The sequence below is a fragment of the Aspergillus vadensis genome (genome assembly GCF_003184925.1).
Source record: "Aspergillus vadensis CBS 113365 unplaced genomic scaffold BO88scaffold_16, whole genome shotgun sequence".
Taxonomy (NCBI): Eukaryota; Fungi; Ascomycota; class Eurotiomycetes; order Eurotiales; family Aspergillaceae; genus Aspergillus; species Aspergillus vadensis.
The window spans coordinates 304,406-330,077 of NW_020292054.1; the positions used below are offsets into that span (position 1 = coordinate 304,406).

Sequence of the window (25,672 nt, forward strand, 5' to 3'; positions counted from 1 at the left end):
TTTAAGCTCCGATAGGGGGAATCGAACCCCCGGCTGCCGTGTGAGAGACGGCGATGTTAGCCACTACACCATATCGGATTCTTGTTGAAGACAGCTGGTTTATTTGCCTTTATATCCCTTCAACAATAAGCGAAAAGTCTTGTGCGATAGGTGGCGAATGTATGCAGACGCAAGTTAGGGATACATTATATGTTGTTGTTGGATAATATAGAAGCGATTTCATACTACTCTAGCAAGTAATGCATGGTCTTTTATGCAGTAGTATGTTTGGTGAGGTTTGGTTTTGTGAGGCTATATAATACCCGCATGATGGGGCTTGTGTCCACGATGAATAGGGTCTCCAGATGCGTAGTGTCAGGCATATGGGTTATTGGGCTATTTAGCCATGCACGTAAGTCGGGTTATCGGGGATCATATTGGCGTGGACGCATGTGCTCGGTTCAAATATCATACTAACTCACTTGAAGATGGGCAATATCGATCCCTTTAATACAACCAACCGAAATATATATCGGCAATGGGGGGTTGTTCATAACGGAACAATTTCAAGACAAAGATCGTACAGTTGAATTCACCCAACATCCCGATAATATAGCACATTGCCATATGGTATTACATTGCTAGATATCGCCTCCAATATGAAAAGATGCATGCCCCGGCCTCTATTCCAAAACCATACTCAACAATCCCGCCCTATCCAAACCCAAAACAAACCTGCATAGTGGTATAACCTATTCTGCCTGGAAAAAGAAAAACAAACTATATACAAAAGTGAAGAGAAATCGGGTAGAACACATGAAGCAAGCAGCCAGCCGTGTTCCCCTAAACGCCACATGATCGCTCGACCCGCAGACATGGTATAATGCCAACAACATGAAAAAAAAGGATCACAATGCATAGCTGAGAAGAGTTTGGGCTTTGATTGCCGTAGCCACATGCCACGGTAATGTGCCTTGCTGCACAGTGCGCGTACCCCTGGCTCTGGCCAGGGTTGCCAGGTCGCGATACATACCCAGAATCTCCCGTAGGAGAGTATCATATGAAGATGGGGAACGCCGTGCAAAGAGTATATTGACACTCATAGTATATAGGCCATCTCCATCAGTAGAGCCCTTCCTGCGAAGAAGGTACCCGCTTGCCAATGCGGGGCGATACTCTGTCTGATGCAGAGAGCTGTTGAGACGATGTGATAACACTACCCCCCATGTCTCATCGTAGATATCCGTGAGGAGGGACTCGGATTCAACCTCCGGGAGCGCATCCGTTGGTGTGGAGGCATTCGCGGGTGCACCCCAGCCACCCGGGGGTGTGGGCGCGGTACCGAACTGGTCCGGCGAAGAGACACCGCCGCCGAGGTTCGGTGTAGCAACAGGTGTGGAGGAAGGCTGCTGATTGAACATGCCCAAGGGAATGGGGAGATAAGGCGGCTCGAGATGTAGGTCAGGAGGAGTGGTCGCGCCCAAGATCACCAGATCCAGCGTCGTGGACCTGGCCTTGCCGTACTGATCGGCAAAGTTTGTCCACGCTTTTTATCTGTTAGCTCTGAACCGGCAAAAGATGGGGCGTGCACTTACTGTCAACCTCCTCCTGGTCCACAGGGTCAGTGCTGACAATGATGACCTTCCAGCGCGTCTGAATCGTATCCATGATATCCCTTGTTGCCTTCCATATTTCACCCCGTACCTCCGGGAGAGGCCGAGCTGCAACAGAGTTACGATAGCGAAGGCAATATGACATGTTCCGTTGAAGTGCCCCGAAATTATCAGACCAAGCCACACTCAACCAACGTTGATCCAGACTACGGGAACAAGCAATATGGAGATGCTTGCCTTCCTGCAGCGGCGACGAACCCTCCGATGACAGTTTGAAGCCAATAGATTTAGGAATAGGCTCTGCAAGCAACACCGGCGGTGCGCAATTCACCGGGCCCACCTCGGACGATTTAGGCGGACAGCGGCTGTACACTTCGAGGGCCAGGTTCAAATATTCGGCCTGAGGAGGAACAACGAGAGATTCGGCCGAAGTGACAAAATCCATGGGGATTATCTGAAGAACAAGCTCGTTCAGCTGCCGTGTCTGTTGCTTGTCAGCTTCCGCGACGTATTGCTGGAAAAGAGACCAGAATGCAGCGCAGATATCCACCAATGATGCGGCGTGAGCAAAAGGATTCACTATGTAAACTACAATGTTGCTATCCTTGCTTGGCGGAGTACTCAAAAACGCAGACCCTATCTCAGTCAGAATAAGCAAATTCAACATTGTCGGATATGGCTTACCGAGCACTCCACAAATAGTCTTGAGTGACTGTATAACCTCGGAGTAACGTGAGTCTGCTGATGGACTGATGTTCCAGGAGCCCAGTCCACGGTCGAAGACGTTGGAACTTTCGCCTCGACGATGCTCGCCAAGATTGCAGCCCGAGTAGACCAGTCCAAGCCGCTCTAAGAATGTGTCGGCTGCTCGAGCAGCAAAATGAGGATGTATGCAATATGCGAGAATGTCCTTTTGCCCATGCGCAGGTTCCAGCCCGAAAGTCTCCCAGAAGGATATAGCCGGAGGTAGTGTCTCCAGGAAATCCTTCCCCCGACGCACGCGCAAGTGCGGTGGGGGTAATTTCACTATGGTGCCCTTTCCAGTCTCTCTACGTTGAGAGGACTGACGCGGGTTGGCACCGTTGGATGACGAAGGCGAAAGCGCACTGGAATCTTGCAACGAAACAAAACTGTTCAGGTCCAGTCGCTCCATTCCACTCACGAAAGCTGCATCACCCTGAAGAGTCTCGGGAGAGCACACCTCATCAGCATAATCAAGCAAACCAAGGGTTCCATCTATCTTATGGTCCAGAGATGATTGCGTCACTTGGTCAACCAATAGCTGAGCAATTTGAACCTGTATGTCCTTGCGAATAAGCACTGGCGAGACTTGGTTCTGTGCCAGGGAGAAATAGCCCGCCATTGACCAGTCAGAAAAGGTAGACAGAAAATTTCCCAGGAATACCGAGTCCTCCGGTCTCTGGGCTGCAGTTTCCTGACCAGTCCGGACAGTTGACTTGTCCTGGGATAAAGCTAACGAAGTTCCCGAATTGGAGCGAGTACGTTTCCTTTTTCTGGTGGAAAACGTGGCAGGTGAGAGGCCACTTTCAGAGGCACTCTCATCACTGTCAGCACTTACACTGCTGCTCATGTCCGAGTCCGATGATGATTCTTGCATCTCCTCACTATAAGGAGATCCGTAATTGTCGGGATCCTTTGACGTGCCGCTTTTCATCTTTCCGCTGTGACGTGGAAGGCCAACAGTTGGAATGTCGCTTGTGACGGTGTCTGGCCCCTTGTTCCTTTCAATCCCACGAAGATTGAATCCAAACTTTCCATCAGCGCCGTATTTCTGGTCCCAGAGGGACATGTTTTGTTTGAAAGCAACTGCATTGTAGTAACCTGGCCCCTGCCCTTTCTTGGCAGGCCGTTTACTTTCAGGTTGCGACTCCGGGAACAGGATCTTCTTGACCTCCACCGGGCTCAAGGGAGGACTTATTGTTCGGGGTTTGTCCTCCTGAGGCGTGAATACAGGTGCCTTGGCCTCCTGGGAAGTTTTCTCGGGCTGCAGGTCTGCTGTAGCGACCACAGGACTCAACTGAGCACTTGCAATATTCATGGCTGGTGTCTGTTCAGGTGAAGCCTGGCCGTCCACAGTTGGTTGGATCTCGGGCTCATCTGTATCCATGAACCCAGACAATTCTTGAATCGCTTCAGCCTGTTCGCCAACACCTCCACGGTCGAAGTCTGGGTTGTCAAAGAAGCTGAAATCAGCATCGGTGATTCCTTTAGCGCCAAAGTCTTTCTCATTGATATCTCCGAATAAATCATCGTCGTCGTTCGTATCGTATAGGCCCGAACCAACAACAAGTCCTGCCGACGGGCCAAAGCTTATCACATCCGTTCCAGTTCTCTCTTTACTGAGTTGACGATGATGAATCTGCCTGTCCTGTTGCATAAAGTTCGAGCTTTGCTCAATGTCGTCCGCGAAAGTATCGGAAGTAACCATGGGATTTAAGCCTGTTGCGGCGGCCCCATCAGGCGGTGTTGGGTATACAAGACTAGCAGTTTGAAGGTCAGGATACTGCGATGCTCGAGAAAGGCTCTCGAACCCCTCGGGCAGGTTAAGAAGATCGGGAGATGATGCGTCCTGATCTCTAGTCGGCGCTTCTTGATGGACAGACGGAGGCTTAGGGCTCGCCTCGGCAAAGCTAAGTTTCTCTGTTACACGCCAATTCTCTGCGAAATCTAGAGGGTCACCAGCAATGGATGAGACACCTTCCATTTCACCATAGAACTCTGATGATGCTGATTTCGTTCTCCTGAAGCAGTAAATAGCTGGCCAAAGAATCCGCTTTAGGGGAAGCATGGAAGCGCCTTCCTCGCTGGGCCGCCAAACTTCCCCGGCGAGTCTAGAGTAAAATGGTTCCCAAACTTCAACTTCAACCCAAGATTCATCATCGATGCCATCCACATGAAGACCAAAATTGGATAGCCACCAGAGCACATTGACCTTCCACTGTTTGCGAGTTGCCGGGCTGGACTTCTCATTCCCTGAGACCCCAACATTAGGCGGATACGGGGATCCTGCATTCAGCTGGGGCGGATTAGCGGCGACAAGCCTGGCAATCGACCCACTTGGAGATAGCCAGAGGTCAGTGCCCGGTGGAGTGTCGTGTATGCTCGCAGGGACTTCTTCCGGTGTGAGTAACCGCGTCAATCCAGCCTGCGATATAGTCTGTAGAGCTACTGTTAGCTTTCCGGCAGATGTCAGCTGGATCTGAAGCGTAGTTAAGGACGGTGCCAAAGCAAGGTCATTCTTGGAAACGTGAGAGTTGTCGCAGCCATCTTTTTCAACAACGGTAAAGAGAGTACGAGAGCCGAGGGGAATTGCGTTGCGTTGCCGGACTAGTTGGAGGCTAACTGCTCCACTGACGGCCGAAATGAATGATGCGTAAATAGTAGCGAAAGGTGTCATGGCGTTCGGCCTCTGTGATCCCGCGTTCCCCGACGAATTTTGTGTTTCTGTCGAGAGATTCTTGACTAGATCCAACGCGGAAACGTTGCCAGAGGAAGAGACTGTGGCATATTGTTAGAAGCCAACATCAATGTGTAGAGTTGAGGAGTACATTGATCAAGCGCATACACACCTTTCAGAGTAGCCGAGCCAATGGCGAGGCGACCTGAATCGTCTCTGCCGTCATTCGGAGATAGCGGAGACAGGCTTTCAAATCCAGGAGTAGCAGAAAAGACCCATAAACATAATCGTCTGGGATAGCTTGAAACCAAGCAATTTCGGTCCCTTAGCTGGAGCTCCAGGTCCTTGAGACGGCTGAGATGCTTAAGAATGGCGTAGCCATTACTTGGCGACTCGCCAGGATCATCGGTGTAAATTCTCCAGTAAATATGGGAGAATCCATCCTAAGATGCCAAGTTAGGGGGTTTACCGGTATCTTTCTGGGGAGGGAAGAGGAACCTACAATGGCGCGTATGTTGGTGATGGACCCTCCGGGAAAGTCCATGATTTAGTTATAGTCCCCAAGGAGACACCGGCTGTTATGTATTTCTAGCCAGGAAAGATAGTACAACTGAAAGAGGATTCATTTCCAGCAAGATGCGCGAAAAGGATCATGTCTCAACAAGCCGCCCATAGTACTATTTGGAGACTTTGGGATAATGCAACAGGTGTCAGTAGATAGATAGGCTCGGAGATGCCATCGCTGTTTTGGGGTGGGAGAAGGGGGGGAGAGCTCGCGGGTTTCAAGGAATACCGGGAGGAAAGAGGCGCATTTAAGTATCAGACTAGAGGCGCCATAGACCCAGCGATATGCTCCGAGCTCTGATAAACGACCGAATGGCAGCCGGGCGAGGCGAGGCAGATGCAGAACAGCAGAAGATGCGATGCCATCGAGACCCAACGGAGGTTGCTTCGGCCCGCGAGAGCCAATCATGCGTGATCGACACCCGCAGCGTCACGTGGACCCAGCTATCGCTATCGGCGAACTTTTTTTCGTATCGCCTTTTTTTCCCTTTGGTTCAGCTTCTGCGCTTCAAGCTGGTCTTTTCTCTCTCAGCCCTTCGCCATGAAGCTCTCCAATCAGTCGGAGGTCCCCGTCTATACCATCTCCGGCTCCAACACTGCGCGCCCTCTGCCGGAGTGGCTTGCGCGTCGGAGAAAGCGCAGCTTGAAAAATGATCCGGAGTATGCGAACCGCATCGAACTACTCCAGGACTTTGAGTTCGAAGAAGCAAGTCAATGCGTCCGTGTCAGTGAAGATGGCGAATGGGTTATGAGCACAGGTATGACCATCTTCCAGACTACCATTGGTGCTTGTAATATTGACTTTTTTTTTCGCGCAGGAACATACAAGCCCCAGATTCATACCCACTATCTGCCGCAACTTTCCCTCTCATGGGCTCGCCATACAGTAGCCCTGAACACTACTTTCCTTCTGTTATCCTCTGATTACTCCAAATCTCTTCACCTGCAGTCCGATCGATCGCTCGAATTCCACACCCCGCAAGGCTGCCACTACACTACAAGACTTCCCAGATACGGCCGTGATTTGGTGTACGATCGGCAATCAACCGAAGCCTTGGTCCCCTCGGTCGGAGTTAACTCGGATGGCATGGGAGAGGTTTTCCGCCTGAACCTGGAACTTGGTCGGTACATGCGCAGTTTCGAAGTCGATGTTGGTGGAGACGATTTCACTTCTAGCGGTGGCGGTACCTTACAGGGTGGTATCAACACCGGCGCGGTCAACACCGGTGCGATTGCCGAGGAAAGTCACAACCTTCTTGCGTTCGGTACTACATTGGGTACGGTAGAGCTTTGGGATCCCAGAGCAAAGGGCAGAGCCGGAATCTTGCTGCCACCCACTCAGTCTGGCCCTGATGAGCCCCGGCACGAGATCACGGCCTTGGAATTCCACCGTTCTGGCCTGACCCTCGGAACCGGTTCTTCGAACGGTCTCATTCACCTCTACGATCTTCGGTCCCCCGTACCACTACTTAAGAAGGACCAGGGATACGGCTTCCCTATCCACACCTTGAAGTTCCTACAGCCATCAACACACACCCGCGAACAGACTCTGGACCCGAAGATCATGTCCGCGGATAAGAAGATCATCAAGATCTGGGACCCTCGTGATGGAAAGCCCTGGACATCCGTTGAACCCGCCGTCGACATCAACTCGGTCGCATGGTGCAAGGATAGCGGTATGCTTTTGACTGCTAACGAAGGTCGCCAACAGCACTCGTTCTTCATCCCGCAACTGGGTCCCGCTCCCAGATGGTGTTCATTCCTGGACAACCTCGTTGAGGAGATGGCTGAAGACCCCAACGATCCTAACGCTTTCAGCAGCGGCCAGACTGGCGCTGTTTACGACAACTTCAAGTTCTTGACTGTTCCTCAGCTGAAGACCCTGAACCTGGACCACCTGATCGGCCGAACCAGCCTCCTCCGCCCCTACATGCACGGTTACTTTGTGGCACAGCAGCTATACGAAGAAGCCCGCCTCATCACCAACCCCTACATCTGGGAAGAAGAACGTGCCAAGCGTGTTAAGGAGAAGATCGACAAGGAGCGCGAGAGCCGTATCCGCGGCAAGAAGAAGGCCGCCGTCAAGGTCAACAAGAAACTGGCCGAGAAGCTCCTCACCATGGAAGAGAAGAACGAGCGTCGCAGAGCCCAGCGCGTCCTACAAAAGGGTGGAGATGACGACATGGTCGACGCCCCTGCACCAGCCGCAGCAGAAGCAGCACCCACCGAAGAGCCCGGCAAGAACCTCCTGGGCGACAGCCGTTTCGCCAAACTGTTCGAAGACGAAGACTTCGCCATCGACGAGAACTCCCACGAGTTCAGACTCCTCAACCCCAGCACATCCGTCGACCAGCCCCCAAGAAAAGAGCGCGGCCTCACCGCCGCCGAGCAGGAAGCTATTGACGACGTCCCCGGCTCCAGCTCCGACGACTCCGAGTCCGAAAGCGAGCCCGAAAGATTCACCAAGCCAGCAACCTCCGGCAAGATCTCCACGGCATCCTACAAGCGCACCAACGGCCGCCAACCCCGTATGGAAGTCACTTCTTCGTCCGGCGTCGGCGCTACTCGCGATCGTTCGTTCGCTGCGCGTGCCCAGAACATGCAGTCTCGCCAGAAACCCACCCGTCGCAGAGGTGTCGTCGGTGAGAGAGAAGTCACTTTCCAGCCTGCAGGCAAGTCCCGGCAGCAGCAGAACAGGGCCCCGGCTCCCACTGCTCCCACCAACAACACCAGCTTCAAGGCTAAGGAGCGCCGAAGCGCCTCGGGTAACACTTTCCGGAAGATGTGATTTGGCAACAAGCCGAGAATCCCCTCGTGAGCACTGGCAGTTCATATATACCATATATATATACTCCCCAGAGCTCTCCTACAGCCGGCAGAAGACAGACACAGTTGTCTTGCTCCCCCCATCCATCCATCATCTCCTTATCACCTACCTACCTACATGGCCGGTTCCCAGAAAACATGCACGCCCACCACCCACTTCACTTCTCTCCTCCTGCTGGGCGATACTAGACTCATCTCATGTCTATCTTATCAACAATCAGAGATATGACATGACATGCAGAAGACGGTTTAACAGGCCACGTGGACCCTGCTACCATCCGTCATCATCATCTGCATGTCCACCCGCCTCTCTTGCCAGAGGCTTCCGACGAAGAAAATCATCGGGATAAGTCGGGAAAGAAAAACATTTCACACCTATTTAAGGAAATCCTGGCGACGAGGTTCCTTGGATTAGCATGTGATAAGCAGATACCCACCCTCAACTTTCCAAAATTATTGTTGTCCCTTGTACTGTACATAGATTTAAAATTGAAGGGAATGAGAGAGAAACAAAAGAAACTATCTAAAAGCATTGTGTGCATGATTGGAGTAGATAAAAGGCGTTACTAGCTAGGTTTTGAGGGTTGTAATGAAACTTGTGGTCTGTGGGACTTTGGTAGCGTGCCTTAGATTTGTTATTTGTTATATCATGATAGATTGCGTTCCGATTCATTGATAGCTATCCACAAGGAGCACAAGCAAGCAAGCAAGCAAGCAACTTCAGGCCTTCCCCTGGGCCTGTATACCTCTGATTACAGATCACTCGATGATGCTAACCAGATGCTAACCAGAGACGAAGATATGTAGAGTCATAAGAAAGAAGTGTAAACCCAGACGGCGCGAGATAAAGAAGAATAGTAAAAAGAGAAAAATGAATGAGGGATAGATCAATATCCACATATTCAAAAGGCAGACAAAAACAATGAATACAACAGAACCCAAAAACACTATTCACTCCAGAATGCAGACGGCCGTTTAAACGAATTTTGACACCAGAAATCAAAAACAATAGAACCTTGAAGAAAAAGCCCCTAATGTCATCCTCTATTCGCCTTTCCGGGTCGCACATGGCCGTATCGCTTGCAGATCAGTCTATAAAAGTAGATCACTGTGAGTAGGGGGAAAAGGAAAAAATAAATAAGGCATGGCCTCGTAAAAAGACAGCATCAGAAGAGTGAAGTTTAAGGAAAGCAGAAATATGAAGGTTGAGAAGAAGCCCCCAAATGGCAGCTTCCAACAGAGCCTTCAAATGCAGACACGCATATTAAAAAGTCCGACAACAAGATAGAGGGAATAAGAGAATGAGGACTATATTTGGCGTCTCCATTAGAGTCGCCTACCTTGGTTGCCATGTCTGCCTTCTTCGAAGCTTCGCCGGGAAGCCCCAAAATCGCTCATAGCAAACAATAGCGGCTCGTCCTCTTCAGCTTGTGATGGTGGCGGAGGAATGTTTCGGCCCGAACTTGGTCGTCGCCCAGCTCCCCGACGATCTTCAACAGCCGAGGTGCCGCTATTACTGCCACTTGCATTGCCATCACGATCATGATCGCGCTCAGCGAGATCAGAAGGAGCGCCGCGCGCAAGACTACTCGAGCCGGAGCTGAGGGAGTGCGGCCCACCAGATAGTCCTCGCCCCCGAGAAAGGCCGAAGCGTGGTTGGTAGACATGATTGTTCGACGGCGACGGTGTCGCTGTTGGCCCTGACAGTGATGTCCGCTTGTGGGGGCTTGTTCCGTGCCCCGTTGAGCTCGACCTTCGGCTCGGATCTTCGCTGACCGAAGGGGGACGCTGTTCCCTGCGCGTTGGCTGGGTGGTTGATTTAGCCCCTTCCAGGTCATGCTGTCTCTGTAGAGCGCTTAAGCTATTGTGTGATCTCTCCTCAGCCCCGAGGCTTACGCTGCGCAGATTGAAGGGGAATATCTCGTCATCATCGGCCGCAACTGGTGGAGGGGGTGGAGCAGCAGAGCTGGGGCGACGATAAGGTGGGAATGGCAACCCTGGTGACGTAGGGATATCAATGGCATTCACCGTTGCGACGGACGGGCGATGGGGTATGGTCGGACCCTCGGGAGTGTAATCTCCGACCGAGGAGGGTTGCTCACGACCTCTATCGTTGCCATAATCAACGATGCTGTTAGAACTTAGGCGAGACGGAATGGCCGGAGTATGTGGGGTATGGGGTGAAATGGGTTTGCCCGGAGAAGAGGCCGTCGAAATCGAAGTACCTGCCACCATGGGAGGCACTCCCGAGAGCTGCTTGCTCGAAGAGGTCGACGAGCGCTGCAAGAGCATAGAAGATGACATTGACTCCGACAGTTGTGCATTCGAATCTCTCATTCGCTGGAACCGGGTCAACGCAGCCGAAGTGGCCGTTGTCCGGCGTGCAGTCACATCAGCAGAAGCTGAGTTTGATGTTTTCAGGAGATCTTTCCTCAAGTCCAGCATCTTCAGGAACTCCGTGATGTTCTCATCGTCTGCATGAATGGAATCTGCACTTGTTCCCGTGGCTTCAGCAAGTAAGCCTGACCCAGGTTGAGGGTTGGAAGACGTTGCACTGGTCTTGCCACTCGAGTTTTCGTCGTCTATTTTGTTGATGTTGCCCGAAGAAGGCCTACCCCGTCGATGAGTGAAGGCGCTACTGTACCTTGCGATTGGCGTAGGCCGAGGCGATGCCGAATTAGAAGAAGTAGTTGTAGTCTCGGAAGCCCCGGGCAATGGTAAGGATTTGCGAGCGGAAGCTGCCATGGACGGCGGTGGCATGTTCTTTGGTTCTGGGAACGACGGGCGAGCCATTGTCCCTGACCGAGGCGACATACCCAGTGGAGGATCAACAAGAGATGGCGACGCAGACAATGGTGGTGCTTTGAACGGAGGGAAAGAAATAGACGATCGTCTAGCAACGCCCGGGCTACTTTCATTTGCCAAAACGGCAGCACGACCCAGAGGACTTGCTTTCACAACTTCTACAGGCTTCCGGGAAGAGGAACTCGGAGGGGATGGCGATGCAGCTCCTGATTCGCGGGCGGCACGAAGAGCTGAAATTGGACTCGCACTGGTCGTAGGGCCGACGTGGTGGAACGTTGAAAGACTCCCATAAGCTCGACTTGGGTCAGGGTCTTCGACAGTTCGTTTCTCGACAGGAGCCGATCCGACCCCGGAATTGGCGGCCTTGAGGTTGGAATCCCTGCTAGGAAGTGAAGGGCGGAAGACTTCATCATCGGCCCCCATGAATCGGGAACTCAAGAGAGCTTCCGAATCATCCACTCGAAACTCACAGCTTGTTCGATAGGTCACTTGGATGGAAAGGTATCCAACCGGCGACTCCGTGGTCCCAAAGGTATACGTATCGACCACCCTATTAGGGCTGTCAAATAGCGGCGCAGTCAATCGATCCGGCTTGGAGTCATCCGGATTGGGCTTCCCAACCAAGATACGATACCTGATCTTAAGCGCCGGGTGCGTATGAAGCCTCCCGTTGCGCTTTGCGAGCTTCCACGCGGGTAACAACTTGGAGTAGGTGAATAATGTTCTGAACGTCACGATACTCTGCTTATATATTTTTGGCAGATTTGAGCCAAGATCTGCCGGTAGTGCCTTGTTAGGCGTATTCCCCAGTTCCACCCTCCATCGCTCTAGAATAACATCCTCGGACCTAGACGCATGTACCTCTGAAGACCTAGAAAGAGATTCCAGAACATCAAATCGTTTCCCTTGCTCATCCAGGGCAACGAGACTTTGGTTATTCGTCAGATCTTTTGTATCCAGATACGTCTCGATGATCAACGGTGGAGGCGGTTGTTCGCTAACGTCGTTCGTTCGCCAAAATCGGAGCTCCTCTCGGAGGGCATCGATGTCTTCTAAATCGATGGCGAACTGGAAGATGGAGCAGAGTAGTTAGCAGAGTACATGGATACTAGGTACAATTGATGGGAAGCAGAGGCTCAGCATATTTGGGGACGTAGCATACCCATCGATTGACTTTGGGATTTAATTTCGGTGTATCGTCTGAGCGAGAGAAGTCGATCCGAGAGGCCAGTATTACTAGAGCAGCTTTTGTGTGGTAATTCTAGACGCAATATACAATTAACCAATGGGCCCTTTGTTACATAGATAAGGGGACTAGAAGCCGGGTTCAATCCATACCGATACGAGCTGATTGAGCTTCGTTATTGCTTCTTTCGCTGGACGTGAACTGGACGTCTGTCCAGATGACCTAGCCTCCGTCTCTATTCCCAATCCCCGTGTAAGTTGTACCCTGGGGTCGAAAGCTGGAGAGTTCGGGCGGAGATCTTGATCTCTGCGGTCATCGGAGCGGTTTGCGCCCGGCCTGGATGCGGAGGGAGGCGCCGCAGGCGCCGGAGATCGGGGGTGTTGATGCATAATATAAATTGCTGATAATTTAGAGAAATGGAAACTAATCGTAACTGAGTCGTCTTCGAGTGGAAACAGCGTCCAGAACGATCGCTGCGTGTATGTCTGTAGATCAAGGAAACGGGGAGGTGACGGTCCCACTGCGGAAGGCCATGCTAACAAGCCCAACAGCCCGAGTTAAGGTCGACAAAGGGAGGAAGATGGAAGAAGGGGAGAAAGGCTGAGCGCTAAGTAACAGGCACTAGTTGAGATAAAACGAGGGACGCCGATATCATCGTTTGCTGTGCTCAGGCAACAATAAGATGTTGGAGCATTTGGAGCATGCGGTCTAGACAACCTTGGGAGCTTCTCCGCACTGACGACTTGGGCGGATCCAGGCGTCCGGGGGTGCACGGCGTTCTCACCGTAATGGGGAGAACCAAGGGGTTTTAGGAACGCATGGTTGAGAACTACAGATGAGGGAAGTAGAGTGGATGGCCAAAGGGGAGGGGAAGAGGTAGTAGTAGGAGAGTAGGATCCACAGAGAAAGGACGAAATGTAGGAAGTGGAAGAATGGAGAGGAAAAGGAAAAGAGAGAGAGAGCGAGAGAGGGAGAGGGAAGAGAGAGACAGGCGTTATGGTACTGAAAGTCAGTCAGTTCAGTCAAGCGTACGGGCGCAGAAGGTCTGTGACGCACACCCGGTGACTCGGTGGTTTGAAAGGAAGCAGGTCAAGTGCGAGCGGTCAGTCAGTCAGGCTGACGGGTGCCACAGCAGGTCCCCCAAATGAAATAACCCATGCGATCTGGGACAATACAATCAATGGCTACGAGAAGATCAGTCTAATCAGTAAGGGAGGGAGTCTTCCACTTGATGGAGGGAATGCTCTTGTGCTCTGTCTGTATTTTTGGACGGACCAAGATTATGGTGCAGGAGGTTAGCAGTTGCAGCTGGAAAGATTAAAACGGGCGATTCGAAGGCGGTCAAGCCGCAAGCTGCGGCTGCAGTTCTGTATGAACCAGTATCAACCAGGTACGGCCCAGTCTAGCGTCTGCGTCACAGAACGGTATCGGCCCAGAGATAAGGAAAGGCTGATCAAGCGGTGATAGCATGAAGTCATAGCCTGATAGGCGTGGCTGGCTGCCAACTGGCACGGGGGCCTGCCAGGCAGTCGTAATTACCCCGTTAGATGCGTGGTATCTTACCCGAATTCGAAAAGAAAAGGGGGGGCTCTTGTCATCTGGAACGGTACTACTAAATTCAGACTATCCCCTAATAGGTTAGCCTTCCTAAAGTTACCGCTTGCGCCTGGGCGATCAATCAACTTGCATGATAATCCCTATCCATGACAACATTCCATGCTTTCTAACTTTAGCCATCTCAGTCTTTCCTGTGGTGCCCGCGAAACCTTCTACACAGCAATGTCGTGCTTTTGGCCCGCTGTCGTCGGTAGACGGCAATTTCTTTGAAGCCAAACAAAATTCAGAGCCAGCTCAACTGACAGTCAACTTGGGATGTCTGCGACGCAGACCGACGAAATGGGGGTGGATCGCAGAGCGCAGACAGCCTCCGAGCACCGAGAGCATGGACCACACACCCCCAAGTGTCCTGGGACTGGCTGCCTCACCTGCAACGGCCTGCAGGTTAGGTGGAGAGCAGACGCCAGTTGCCCGGTCTACAAGGCACTGTACCTTAGCCTGTAGCTATACCTTTCAGCTCGAGCCAATGCAATCTAGCCTACTGTACAACACACTGCCGGCATGATGCACCGGAACTGCGAGGTTTGCAGCCTAGGCGGCTGGCTAAGACCCCTTAGACAACCTAGACTCCTAACTCATCGCAGACCCCGAATCGGGGAAAAATGATAGGTGATGCATCATCCCCAGGAAAATCGTGGGACTCTATCGGGGAAAAAAATAGTATGTTTAAATTTGGAAGTAAAGCAAGCAAGCAAGCCAATGGGCATCGGCTCTGGCGCATCTCTCAAAAGACTTGGATGTGGTTGTTTGGAGCCAGTTGGTGGTACAGCTGTATGCGCTAACCTAGATCACAATAATAGGGCCTGGACACTTCATCTTTCGTACCTTTGTTTGGGCTGTTTCTTTTTGGTGGGTTTGTAGCCTTGTGGCCGACTGTTGCCTACATGATGATAGATAGAATCTAGTACTATGTGAAACCCGTGATTTCTGAGATTACTACAGGCAGCCACAAGCATAGCTTACACACCGCCTTCAATCTCAAGGCAAACATAGTAGTAGCTTTCCTCGTGCCTGAGGCATTAAGGTCTACTCTTAGGAAGGGCCCATTGAGATTCAGTATCATATCTTATGAGATAATGCTAGAAATATTTATATATTACCTGATAACAGGTTCTACAAATACTGTAGTGCGTTATCTAATGTAATCAATCTACAACTACGGAGCAGCTGTAAAATATTCTTAGTACGATGTAGAAGAAACATCATCGGTAAAAGAGACAGTGAAGCCCAAATATCTAGGAGTCCAGACCCACTGCTCGTCGAGGGTCAACAAAGCCCTAAAAATTAATTTCTAGTGATTTGAATACGCTTTCAAGCATTATCATTAAGAACATCTGCCCGGGGTCCCTGCAACAATGTGGAGACGCTGACATTTCCAGCAAAGGCCTACGCAAGATGTGAGTGACAACGAATGCTTGCTAGTAACCAAAGCACAGCATGAAAACCTGATGTATCTGATCATTGTATGCATCCCTGTAAACTTATCTTGATAAGATGGATGGATATAGGGTCCACCTGACAGCATGCACAGGGACAAGGAAGTAGGGTCATGTCAGGGTGTTGTTAGTCAGTTGGGATAGACAAAGCAATGTGTCGAGGGATAAAGGAGGATAGAAAGGGGTAATTTTAGTACAACCACTGATTGACATGGATGATGTGACAAAGAAGAATGGGACGGATGGCCTTTAATGGTGAACAGGGTTTGATTTTTGAGTAAAGACAACGATAATGGCGGCAGCATAGAATACATTTCGAGAGAGGTAGTAGTCATGAGCGGATGTACAACGAAAAGGAAGCAGGCAAGCGCCTAGCCATACTCGCCCAAGAGTGGCAAGTCTGATAAGACTGTGTGCAACGGGTTAATGTAACCTTCACAAATCAGCAATACTAGACAAGATTTTCAGATGGTGGTTGGTTTGTGTTAGCTGTAGAGAGAGGATATTGTATCTTCAAAATAAGAGAGTAAGGGACCAAAATGAAAAAAATATCGCCCGATGCGAGGGTCGAACTCGCAGCCTTCGGATTACGAATGATCATAAAAGTCCGACGCTCTGACCAATTGAGCTAACCGGGCAACTTTTGATAACGTGACAGCCTATCTATCTCTCTTGAATGCTTTGAGCTGGTAGTGGGCTACATTGGCCAATGTGCGATGGTGGAGAAGTGTCCAGATCCACCTGTCAACCGCTTTTACATGGAAAGCGACACAAGATGGCAAAATATTATATAATTCGAGTTATCATATTTTCCACCTTAAGCGATGGTAGGCCATCCATGGCTAAAAACATAATGCCCCGGTAAAAATTTGAGCCTACCATAATCAAAGTGCGAAAAAGAAAATCGCCCGATGCGAGGGTCGAACTCGCAGCCTTCGGATCACATGTGATCGTAAAAGTCCGACGCTCTGACCAATTGAGCTAACCGGGCAATTGTTGGCGGATCTTCAGATGATTTGATACCTAAACCAGGAGTCTAACTTAGGGCATAGCAATGGATATGGAGCCAATATCTTATGCGATACGCCAGGCTTATGGTAATAGTATCCAGATGAGGATATGTGAGATCGCCCCATTCAGAGTAACTCTGTCGGGGAGGATGAGATTAATGAAGAGTCAAATATGTAATATGTCTGTCAACCTCTAGGCGATAGTCCTGGTACTGTTGAGCATTAAGTGTAACCGACCGAACGACGGGGATCTACAACAGATATACTTATGGTAGTCGCACGGGGCTGTAGGGCATGAGATACACATGAATGTTGCGATACTACCAGTGTTTAGTACCTGGATGTAATACCAATTATCTCACATACCAGCATCAATAGCAGAGATGTTAATCTTGTACCAGATGATGATTACACATTTACCTCACGGCTATACGTACTACTTAAGTTCATTAAATGAAATGCTCCTCGCCGTCCGTCGGGGAACATGGAGGGGTGCGCTGCTGCGATTGGCCACCGCCCGGAGAGTATTATCCACGGATCAGAAGGAAAGGCATAATCAGTCTGTGCTTCCCTGCGAACACCCTCCAGTCCATCTTACTTCCTGTCCGGCTAATGGCCTCCATCCCTCCTTGAACCCGGTCATCCGACTTGATTTCGCGGTCGCGTACCTTCCCTCCAGCTTACCCGACGCGCTGAGCCCATCCCTTCCCCGCTGTTCACCAAGACTCCGAGTCGAGTCCAATATTCGTCCCCCGTATAGCTATCATCGCCACCGCATTTCCGCGTTCGATTGGCTTCAACTATTTTCATCGGCAAAGAGCCATCACTCTCAACGTCCCAAACTCCCATCTACGGCCCTGGCATATTCCTTTCGAAAAACCTCCGATAAATTGCACCCCCGCGTTGACCATCGTCAACCCCTCCTATTCTGTCCGGTCAGAATACTCTTGTCACCCACACTCTAGCTGGTGCGCCGCCAACCCTCTGCGGTTACAGCGACGCTCTGGTTCTGGGTTGATAAGAGTTTCTGACACACTACAACTTTGAGCACATGAGTAGCAAGCTCTGGGGTTTCTTCTTTTACGATGACGTTGAGAGCTTTCGGCGGTTCCTGGCAACGGCCACCTATACAACGGGTGGCAGCCAGCGGACGGGAACCGGAGGGGCTTCTCCCTTCAAGCCGGGAAGCCCCGGGTCCGTGATAGCCTCCTCGCCAGGTACGTCGACGAAGAGCAGGAAATTGACGGGGACCTCCCCAGGTACCCCCATACCGGATCGAGGTGGTAGCCTGCGCCCTGGCAAGACGCTATCTCGAGAGGAACTGAATGCCCGAGATCATCATGGCCGAACCCTCCTTCATCATGTGGCGTCTTCGCCAAAAGATACTGCAATCGAATTTGCCATAGCCCTGCTCGAGATTCCCGCTCTTGATATCTATGCGCAAGACTGGGAAAGTGGTTGGACGGCTTTGCATCGAGCTCTATACGCAGGAAATGCAACGATCGCCCAGGCGTTGATGGCTCGGGATATGCGCGACGCTACAGATTTCAGCAAAGCAAGCAACCCCGGGCACCCAAGTGGAGGGTTGATCAGGATCAAGGACCGGGAAGGTTATAGTCCATTCGATGTGTATGGGGCGACGATTGCGACTCGCGATATCAAACGTATCAGCCCCCGGACGACAGCTCAAGCCCCTCTTCTTGCAGATATGGACAACAGCGATGCTGCTTCCGATGTGTCATCCCATGGAGAAGGCTTTGACGAAGACTCACGTAGTATGAGGAGTATCGTGAAGCCCAGAACTAACTTGTCTGGTGACGAAGTGTTCACCTTTGGGAGTAACAAGAACTTGAACCTTGGAGTTGGAGATCAAGATGATCGTCAATATCCTGAAAGAATCACCCTCAAACGACCCGAGCACCTCCTACAACGCTTTTACCGTGAATTTTTGGAGCAACGTTCGAATGACGACACATTTGACCCCGATCAAGAACCTGGCTACTCAACGGACTTGCCAGCGTTAATAAAGAACAAGCCCATAAAAATTCAAAACATTGTTATGTCGAAGCTACACACAGCTATTCTCACTACTGACCCCGAGTCTAACCTCTTCCTCTGTGGTTTCGGGCCCGGCGGGCGCCTTGGTACAGGGGATGAGTCAACTCGATTTAGTTTTGTCTGCATCGACACGGGTGGACTCGCAAATAGGAGGGTGGTTTCTGTTGCCTTAGGCCAAGACCATACGCTGGCGATCACTGACCGCGGCGAAATTTTCAGCTGGGGCAGCAACAAGTTTGGCCAACTTGGCTACAGTCTCCCAAGGAGCAACAATCGGGACGACGTGCCTATACAGAATTCGCCTCGACAGATTTTTAATCCCTTCAAGAAGGAGGTTATCCTTGGAGCAGCAGCGTCGGCAATTCATTCGGTTGTCTTTAGCACTTCTGGTCTGTACACATTTGGTAAGAACGAAGGACAATTGGGGTTGGTGGACTCTGATGCTCGTTCACTCGAACTCCAAACGACGCCCCGGCGGGTAGGAGCATCTCTCTTCAGCGCCCCGATTCAAAGTGTGTCTGCTATCGATCAGGCGACAGCAGTTCTCCTCCAAAATCATGAAGTCTGGGTATTCTCGCAATACGGCTATTCGAAGCTCTTGTTTCCTCTGGATGTCAGTTCGAGGTTCATAAAGGACAGTTTTATGGCTACACGGTATGGATCATCTGTCAATGAGATCGTTCAGGTCAAGTCGGGTGGAAATACCATCTGTGCGCTGTCCAGCTTTGGTGAAGTATATACAGTTCAGGTCAACAAGACAGAACATCCGCCAGTATCAACTTCAACGACCAACCCATCCAAAACCCGCAATTCTTTGTCCCAGCCGACTCGCGTTTGGTCCATTAAGAAAGCCCATATGGCCGCTGCAGATGTAGACGTGGGGCAGGATGGTTCGATCGTCATTTGTACCGTCTCCGGTTCGGCCTGGAGGAAGGAGAAGCGAGGGAAGACGAAGGATGGCGCATCGAAGGATTACAAGTTTGCTCGCGTACCCGGCTTATCTCGGGTTATTGGCGTATCCAGCAATGCCTTTGGGGCGTATGCAGCCGTGCAACGCGACTCAGAGGTTACGAAAGAGCAAATCAGCGTCGACCAATCTACCTTGTGGAAAGACCTCCTTCCTCTGTCTCCATTCAACTCGCTACAGGAAACCATAGACCCGCGGAGTCAGACTGATGAGAATGATGTTCATACGGACATGGAGCCTAACATGGCTATCAGAAGAGCCGTCATGTCGTCTTCAGAGATTGAACCATTGTTTCAAACCTCACAGTCCCGAGCACCACCTGGGACAGTGTGGCTTAGAACGAGCCAATCTGACATACAAGTACCGGTGCATGAATTCATCCTAACAGGACGCAGCATGGTGCTGCGAAAAGCATTCCAGGACTTCCGCGGTACGGGCCACGCCTCTGTTCCTGACACTGTGACTATACAGCGCGACGATCTGGGCCAGACACACGTCATTATGCATAACGTCGATGTACTCACTGTCCTAAACATTGCTTTCTTTGTATACACAGACAGCATCTTGGACGTCTGGCAGCAGGTGCGGTACTCGCCGGAGAGTGCCTCCAGATATCGCCAAGTCCGGAGCGAGGTGATGCGTATTGCTAGCCATCTGGGACTCTCGACCTTGGAGAGAGCTGCTAGGCTTATGATTGAGCCAACCAAATCTCTCAAAGTTGACATGGAGCGAGCTATCAGGGACCCGGCATTCTTTGACAGTGCCGATGTGGTCATCGAGCTGAATGGGAGCGAAGTGAAGGCTCACAGCCAAGTCATTTGTCAGAGATGTCCCTTCTTCAATGCCCTCTTTTTTGGCCGCTCAGAGGGCATGTGGCTATTGTCCCGTCGTGCAGACCCGGAAGACATGGTTCACATTGACCTCAGGCACTTCGAGCCGAATGTTTTCAACTTTGTTCTTCGCTACATGTATGCCGACACGGAAGCTGAGCTCTTCGATGATGTCCGATCGAGGGATCTGGAAGATTTTATCGACTTGGTCCTCGATGTTGCATTCGTGGCCAATGAATTGATGATCGACAGATTGGCCCAGATATGTCAGAAGATGCTTGGGATGTTTGGTAAGTTAACCCTCTCTATCTCTTGATTCTTGTCACTTATTAACGTACTCTAGTGAACACACGCAGTGTGTGCCATCTACTAAATGCCATTGCTCCGTGTTTTGTGACAGAATTCAAGGATGCTGCTTTGGAGTACATATGCTTGAATCTAGAGGACTTGCTGGCGAACAGGTAAGAGGACTCCCATTGTACAAGGATGATTGTGTTTCTTACATCCTTTGCAGGCTACTGGAAGACCTTGACGACATATTGCTCGGTGCTCTTGACACTGTCTGCCGCGATAACCAGATGGCTAGCTTCCCAGTCTCGAGGGGACGAAACACTGAAGAATACGTTTTCGAGAAATACCCTGAAGTAGTGTCATTAATAGAAGAAGACAGGAAGCGGAGGATTGACTCCATGAGAATCAGGTCTCGCCTCAATCGCATTGACGCCTTCGAGGGCAAGCCACGTATGACGAGCAATGAAAAGGCAGCCGCCTCGCCATTAACGCAGAGAGTGAAGGCTACTCCAGCGAAGGATAGCTCGACTCCGGCTAGTGGCAGTCCATTGCTCAAATCAAGGCAGTCCGTGGGTGACTTGATGTTCCAGATGGATGATGAATATATTCTGTCTCCTGGGGAATCCGGAAAAGGGAAGGGCGTCGTGCGGGAGGATAAAACACCTGCTGCAAACAAGCACAAACCGTCTTACGATTCGCCCGCTCTTGGATCTAGCTTAGTCGACGGTGATTCGTTCGGGGGTCGAAGTTACCTGGATGATCAGATGGCCTCCTCGCGAGATCTTGCAGTTCCGGATTCACCGAGCGAAACTCGCGCTGCCTCGCTTTACAAGAAGAGGAACGGGTCCCTGACCCCGCCAGATGCTCAACCTCCCTGGAGCTCCTCCGCTTTATCCTCGTCCAAGAAGAGTCTCAAAGACATCATGAGCGAAGCTTCAGAAAACCGGGTATCGAACCTTAGCTTGGGAATGGGGGCTCGCCGTGAGAACAGCAATGCTACTTCCAAGCTATCCCAGAAGGAACGGAAGAAGATCCAGCAGCAGCAGATGCAAGACATGCTTGCTGCTCAACAAAAGGCGAAGGAAGGACCCCAGAACCCCTGGAAGCTTCCGAGCACGAGCAGTCCCGCTCCCGTCAACGAGCAGCAAGCAAGCCCATCCGAAGGATCCGCCAGGTCTACCCCAAAGCCCTCAATGACTCTCCGTCAAACAGTTGCTGGCACTCCGCCGCCTGGTACAAATCCAAAGACCACACCTGTTCAAGGCCAAGGTCGCAGTACCCCTAGCAAGGCCCAAACACCGTCGAAGCCTTCACACCCAGTGCCATCAACCGCCGCACCATCTCCTTCCAACCCCTCAGCAAATCCTCAACCCCCCATCCAATCCATCCGTCACATACCACGACCAGAACCCTACCAAACGAGCTTCCATACTCCATCATCCAACTCACTTTCACTAGCCACCATTCTCATGCAACAACAAACCGAGAAAGAAGAACTGCATGAAGCCGCCACAGCCAAGCACAACCTTGAAGACATTCAACTGGAGCAACAATTTCAAGAATGGTGGGACAAAGAAAGCAGACGTGTCCAAGGACTCCCAGAGCCAGGGTCTGCCCCAGACACTGCTGCCCAAGAAGCCCGGGACGCCCGAGGTAACCGTGGCCGCGGAAAAGGCCAGGGTCACCAGCAGCGTAAGAGGCGTGGAAAAGGCGACGGCCCCAACGGTACCACTGACAATTCTACTCCACAATCATCCCAACCACAACCACCACCTTCACAACCCCCGCGGAAGGACCAGCGGCAACAGCAGCAGCAGCAGAAGAAGACGCAATCCGCTCCTCGACGCGAGCAACAACCGCAACGGCCACAAGCGAATGGCAACCACCCAGACACAGCTAGTGGCAGCTCCCGTCGCGGTGGTAGAGGCGCTGCTCGCGGCCGAGGCAACCGAGAACGCGGAAAAGTTGCTTGAGCATATACACTCTCCTACTTGGAACTTTCCACGACTGTATTTGCCATTTGAAGCAGGGATGTGTTTGCATACCCCTTGCTAATATACTTTTATGTGGATCAATGACATATTAGTTTTTTTTTCTTATAGACAGGAAGAGCGATGAGAAGAACGAAAGAAAGAGATTAACGAGCAGGATAGACTTGGACTTATTTCTTTTCTTATGATTTTGGGTAACTCTATGTATGTATGTGTGTGTATTGTATGGTTTATCGGAGAGACGAATAATATTACTACCCTTACCTTTCTTTTCTCTACTTGAGATTAACTGGTTATTCTTTGTAAGTCAGTTGCTGGCTGAGAAATCATGAAATATAGCCGACATAAGGCGATGAGAGTACAGAAGAGCTGGTTGTCACTGAATTGATTACACTATTACGTAAAGAGTATCTATTATCGTAGCACACAAGATAGACAGAGAAGGAGACTGAAAGGGTAGGAGTGAGAAGAAAAAGCAAATAGAAGAAAAAAGGCATTAGCAACAGCATAAAACATCCCAGGGTGATATCTCATCATGACGCCGTTTACGCAAAAGAAACAATTGACTCCGAAACGACGTTTAGCGCTACATCGAGTAGAACCGAACGCCATGGTTGCTAATAAAGAATAACCGGGAACATAAATAAATAACAGCGGTAAATAGTGGACAGAAGGTGGTGGAGGGGAGGTGTTGTACAATTAGCCGGCGGTGGCCACTTCGCGACTTTCCCACATGCGACGGATCATCATTTCCGCTTCATTGGCACGAAGGGTGTCTTCGGTGATGTCCTCCGGGGCTGAACTGCCATGGATGGGTTCGTCAGATGTGGAGAGTATGCGATGGGACGGGTGTTGAGACTTGTGTCCCTGAGCCGCGTCAGATTCGTTCACAAGATCATCTGGATCTTGGAGATAGGCCTGGGAGACTGAGGTGTGCATGTCGTGATCCCTCTTGCCGATGAGCTGTCTGGGCTCTGGACTAGCGCTCTGGCGACCTGTGCCTTCTTGTAGGAGGGTCAGTGCTGGTGCTGACTTGATCGGCTTGCCAAGTGATGCGCGTTGTCCTACGCCTGAGCTGGCAGCACCACCTTTGAGATCAGTAAGGATCATGTTCAACCGGTTGAAGCTGTCACCCGTGGGAGACTGGAACCTTCGAACGACTGTGAGTTCCAACGCTGTCTTCTCGTACGCTTTGCGGATATGCTTGACTTCATTGTCGTGCACGGCCCCACCTGTGCGGGAAGGCCCGTTGACAAGGGTTCTGCCGGGTTCAAATGGCCCAGCGCCCGGCCGAGCGTGGGTCACAGCAATGAATGCGGGATCTATGGCTGATGGGGAGACCGTTGCAGTTACGCCATGACCGTCAGGCGGCGACGTGTTGAGTGCCGCAGTGCGTTGCAACCAAAGTTTTTGCTGCGTACGGGAATGCGGCTCGGCACCGAGAGGCCTTGAAGGTGGAGAGGCTCGTGGCTTTCTGGAACTGGTACCGCGAGGGGATGGTGGTGTCTGTGGGTGATAATGCGGTAGAAAGGACGATGGAGTATTCGGGTCGGAGTCGGTACGAGAAAACGCATGAGGTCCAGTCTTGTTATTAATGATGAACTTCGACACGCCGCCTTCGATTGAAGACGAGGTCGCCTGGGCCTGAGTACCCGGAGTATGAGCCAGTGTATTGTGGGACGAAGACAGGGGACGTCGTGCACCATCAGGCCCGGAAGCCAAGTTGGTCAGCGATGCATTGCGCGAGAGCGATTCCACGGCGGTCGGCTTTACCGTGGCGGAGATGGAAGACATGGCGGGCGGTGCTTTGGCGGAATGGGACGGGCTGAGCAGGCGAGCGGCAATATCGGGATGGTCGAGAGCGCGGCCCGCTTCTTCGTGTCTTTCCTCAGAATCAGAACGCTGTTGTGGAGTGTTCTCGTCGTCGTCGTCTTGATCGTCGTCGTCGGATAGGTGGTCTTCGCCGAAACTCTTGCTGGTTGACTCTGGAAGACTGGTTGCTCGAGGGAATTGTGGGTAGGAGCGTTTGACGAAAGTAAGGGGGTCCACCAGCACGGCAGGATTCTCCACACTCTCCTTCGACTGTGCGACCGAGCTGCGCCGGGTACTTTCAGGTGACTGAGTGGTATCTTCCCAGTCAGCGTCGTCGTTGTCGGAATCTGCCAGCTCAAAGCCCACGGTCTTCTTCTTTCCGGAGCTCGAGTGAGGGCGGTCGGTAACCAGAGCTTTCTTCCCCAAAACACCCGAGGTATTGCGTCGGAGAGCTGGACTCGAGTAATTCTTTTTCATCGAACCGGTGCTGCGGTGTGGTTCGTCCAACACCCCATCCCAGCGGACGTGATGCCCCCGGGGGCTTGCAGCGGGTGTTGCGGGTGCGGACTTCTTGCGCTGATGCACGCGAGCGGGACCTTCCGTCGTCGTCGTAGTAGTACCGATCTGGTGGGAGGACTGGTGTCTTTGTAGCTTATTCAGGTTCTTTCCGAAGGAAGGATTGCGGTGATGATTGCGATGACCACCGCCGACCAAATGGGGGCGATGAGGGCGATGAGGAAGCTTCTGAGGGTTTGAGGAGTGAGAGTGCGAGAGCTCGCCTTGGGTGATGGTGGTAGTTGAAGAGGAGGAGCGCGTGACGACCGCGTGAGAGGAAACAGCGCGGCGGCCCAGCCCCGGGCGCTTAACTGGGGAGGAAGTGTTGGAGGTCGGCATGGCGGGAATAAGAAATCACAGGCAAGGCGAGTAATACCAAAAAAGCAAGGGCGCCCCGATTGAGAGGGGAAAGGGCACACCGGCGAGAGAGGAGAGAGGGGGGGTAATCAGCGCCGGATCGGGCGAGGAGCAGCACGTCGGAGGAATAGCGATCAAAGCGATTGGTAGGACTTTCTGCAGTATTAGAGGACCAGCCCAGGTCAAGCAGTATAAGTAAGTAACTTAGTAGTCACTGGGTCTTACAACAGCAGGATCCAGAAAGAGAGCTGCAGATAATTAAGAAGGGAAAAAGCAAAGAGCGATTGTCTTTCCAGCAGAGATGCGAGGATGCTGGGAAAAGCGTGGGGGAAGAAGCAATTGGTGGCTGACGCGAGA

General features: G+C 51.5%; 6 protein-coding genes and 3 non-coding genes across 9 annotated transcripts; 3 read left to right on the plus strand and 6 right to left on the minus strand.

The window, feature by feature from the left end:
• Positions 1–6: 6 nt before the first annotated feature.
• Positions 7–78, minus strand: BO88DRAFT_t188. The gene has a single exon. It is a non-coding gene; the product is annotated as a tRNA-Glu (tRNA).
• A 496-nt stretch (positions 79–574) lies between these two features.
• BO88DRAFT_489089 (uncharacterized protein) lies at positions 575–5,929 on the minus strand. Its single transcript, XM_025712669.1, has 5 exons — positions 5,513–5,929; positions 5,183–5,453; positions 2,277–5,111; positions 1,575–2,228; positions 575–1,525 (listed from the first exon to the last, which is right to left on the minus strand). The coding sequence occupies exons 1-5, from the start codon at positions 5,552–5,554 to the stop codon at positions 888–890; spliced, it is 4,440 nt and encodes a 1,479-aa protein (XP_025561393.1). The 5' UTR covers positions 5,555–5,929; the 3' UTR covers positions 575–887.
• Positions 5,930–6,115: 186 nt separating this feature from the next.
• Positions 6,116–8,362, plus strand: BO88DRAFT_343638 (WD repeat NOL10/ENP2 family protein; the record flags this gene model as incomplete). The annotated part of the gene is made up of 2 exons (XM_025703199.1): positions 6,116–6,332; positions 6,393–8,362. The coding sequence occupies 2 exons, from the start codon at positions 6,116–6,118 to the stop codon at positions 8,360–8,362; spliced, it is 2,187 nt and encodes a 728-aa protein (XP_025561394.1).
• A 1,235-nt stretch (positions 8,363–9,597) lies between these two features.
• Positions 9,598–13,160, minus strand: BO88DRAFT_75404 (putative autophagy protein Atg13). The gene is made up of 3 exons (XM_025713106.1): positions 12,544–13,160; positions 12,368–12,466; positions 9,598–12,273 (listed from the first exon to the last, which is right to left on the minus strand). The coding sequence occupies exons 1-3, from the start codon at positions 12,778–12,780 to the stop codon at positions 9,727–9,729; spliced, it is 2,883 nt and encodes a 960-aa protein (XP_025561395.1). The 5' UTR covers positions 12,781–13,160; the 3' UTR covers positions 9,598–9,726.
• Positions 12,873–14,771, plus strand: BO88DRAFT_444841 (uncharacterized protein; the record flags this gene model as incomplete). Its single annotated transcript, XM_025710151.1, has 10 exons — positions 12,873–12,899; positions 13,063–13,196; positions 13,338–13,514; positions 13,591–13,639; positions 13,671–13,685; positions 13,708–13,770; positions 13,880–13,945; positions 13,974–14,028; positions 14,242–14,354; positions 14,393–14,771. The coding sequence occupies 10 exons, from the start codon at positions 12,873–12,875 to the stop codon at positions 14,450–14,452; spliced, it is 759 nt and encodes a 252-aa protein (XP_025561396.1). The 3' UTR covers positions 14,453–14,771.
• Positions 14,772–15,996: 1,225 nt separating this feature from the next.
• Positions 15,997–16,082, minus strand: BO88DRAFT_t187. The gene has a single exon. It is a non-coding gene; the product is annotated as a tRNA-Lys (tRNA).
• A 267-nt stretch (positions 16,083–16,349) lies between these two features.
• On the minus strand, positions 16,350–16,435 carry BO88DRAFT_t186. Its single transcript has one exon. It is a non-coding gene; the product is annotated as a tRNA-Lys (tRNA).
• Positions 16,436–17,036: 601 nt separating this feature from the next.
• On the plus strand, positions 17,037–22,847 carry BO88DRAFT_489092 (BTB domain and ankyrin repeat protein). Its single transcript, XM_025712670.1, has 3 exons — positions 17,037–20,599; positions 20,653–20,770; positions 20,824–22,847. The coding sequence occupies exons 1-3, from the start codon at positions 17,506–17,508 to the stop codon at positions 22,571–22,573; spliced, it is 4,962 nt and encodes a 1,653-aa protein (XP_025561397.1). The 5' UTR covers positions 17,037–17,505; the 3' UTR covers positions 22,574–22,847.
• Positions 22,848–22,868: 21 nt separating this feature from the next.
• Positions 22,869–25,605, minus strand: BO88DRAFT_75453 (uncharacterized protein). Its single transcript, XM_025713107.1, has one exon. It carries the CDS (start codon positions 25,295–25,297, stop codon positions 23,291–23,293), a length of 2,007 nt encoding a protein of 668 aa, XP_025561398.1. The 5' UTR covers positions 25,298–25,605; the 3' UTR covers positions 22,869–23,290.
• Positions 25,606–25,672: the final 67 nt, after the last annotated feature.

Excerpts from the sequence above, each read along its gene's own strand:
- BO88DRAFT_489089 (XM_025712669.1), bottom strand. The coding sequence starts at position 5,554 with ATGGACTTTCCCGGAGGGTCCATCACCAACATACGCGCCATT. Across the intron at positions 5,454-5,512 it reads TCACCAACATACGCGCCATT|GATGGATTCTCCCATATTTA; the intron begins GTAGGTTCCTCT and ends TTGGCATCTTAG. Across the intron at positions 1,526-1,574 it reads GGACCAGGAGGAGGTTGACA|CGTGGACAAACTTTGCCGAT; the intron begins GTAAGTGCACGC and ends ACAGATAAAAAG.
- BO88DRAFT_75404 (XM_025713106.1), bottom strand. The coding sequence starts at position 12,780 with ATGCATCAACACCCCCGATCTCCGGCGCCTGCGGCGCCTCCCTCCGCA. Across the intron at positions 12,467-12,543 it reads AGCTCAATCAGCTCGTATCG|AATTACCACACAAAAGCTGC; the intron begins GTATGGATTGAA and ends TATTGCGTCTAG. Across the intron at positions 12,274-12,367 it reads ATCCCAAAGTCAATCGATGG|TTCGCCATCGATTTAGAAGA; the intron begins GTATGCTACGTC and ends TCCATCTTCCAG.
- BO88DRAFT_489092 (XM_025712670.1), top strand. The coding sequence starts at position 17,506 with ATGAGTAGCAAGCTCTGGGGTTTCTTCTTTTACGATGACGTTGAGAGC. Across the intron at positions 20,600-20,652 it reads GAAGATGCTTGGGATGTTTG|TGAACACACGCAGTGTGTGC; the intron begins GTAAGTTAACCC and ends AACGTACTCTAG. Across the intron at positions 20,771-20,823 it reads GAGGACTTGCTGGCGAACAG|GCTACTGGAAGACCTTGACG; the intron begins GTAAGAGGACTC and ends CATCCTTTGCAG.
- BO88DRAFT_75453 (XM_025713107.1), bottom strand. The coding sequence starts at position 25,297 with ATGCCGACCTCCAACACTTCCTCCCCAGTTAAGCGCCCGGGGCTGGGC.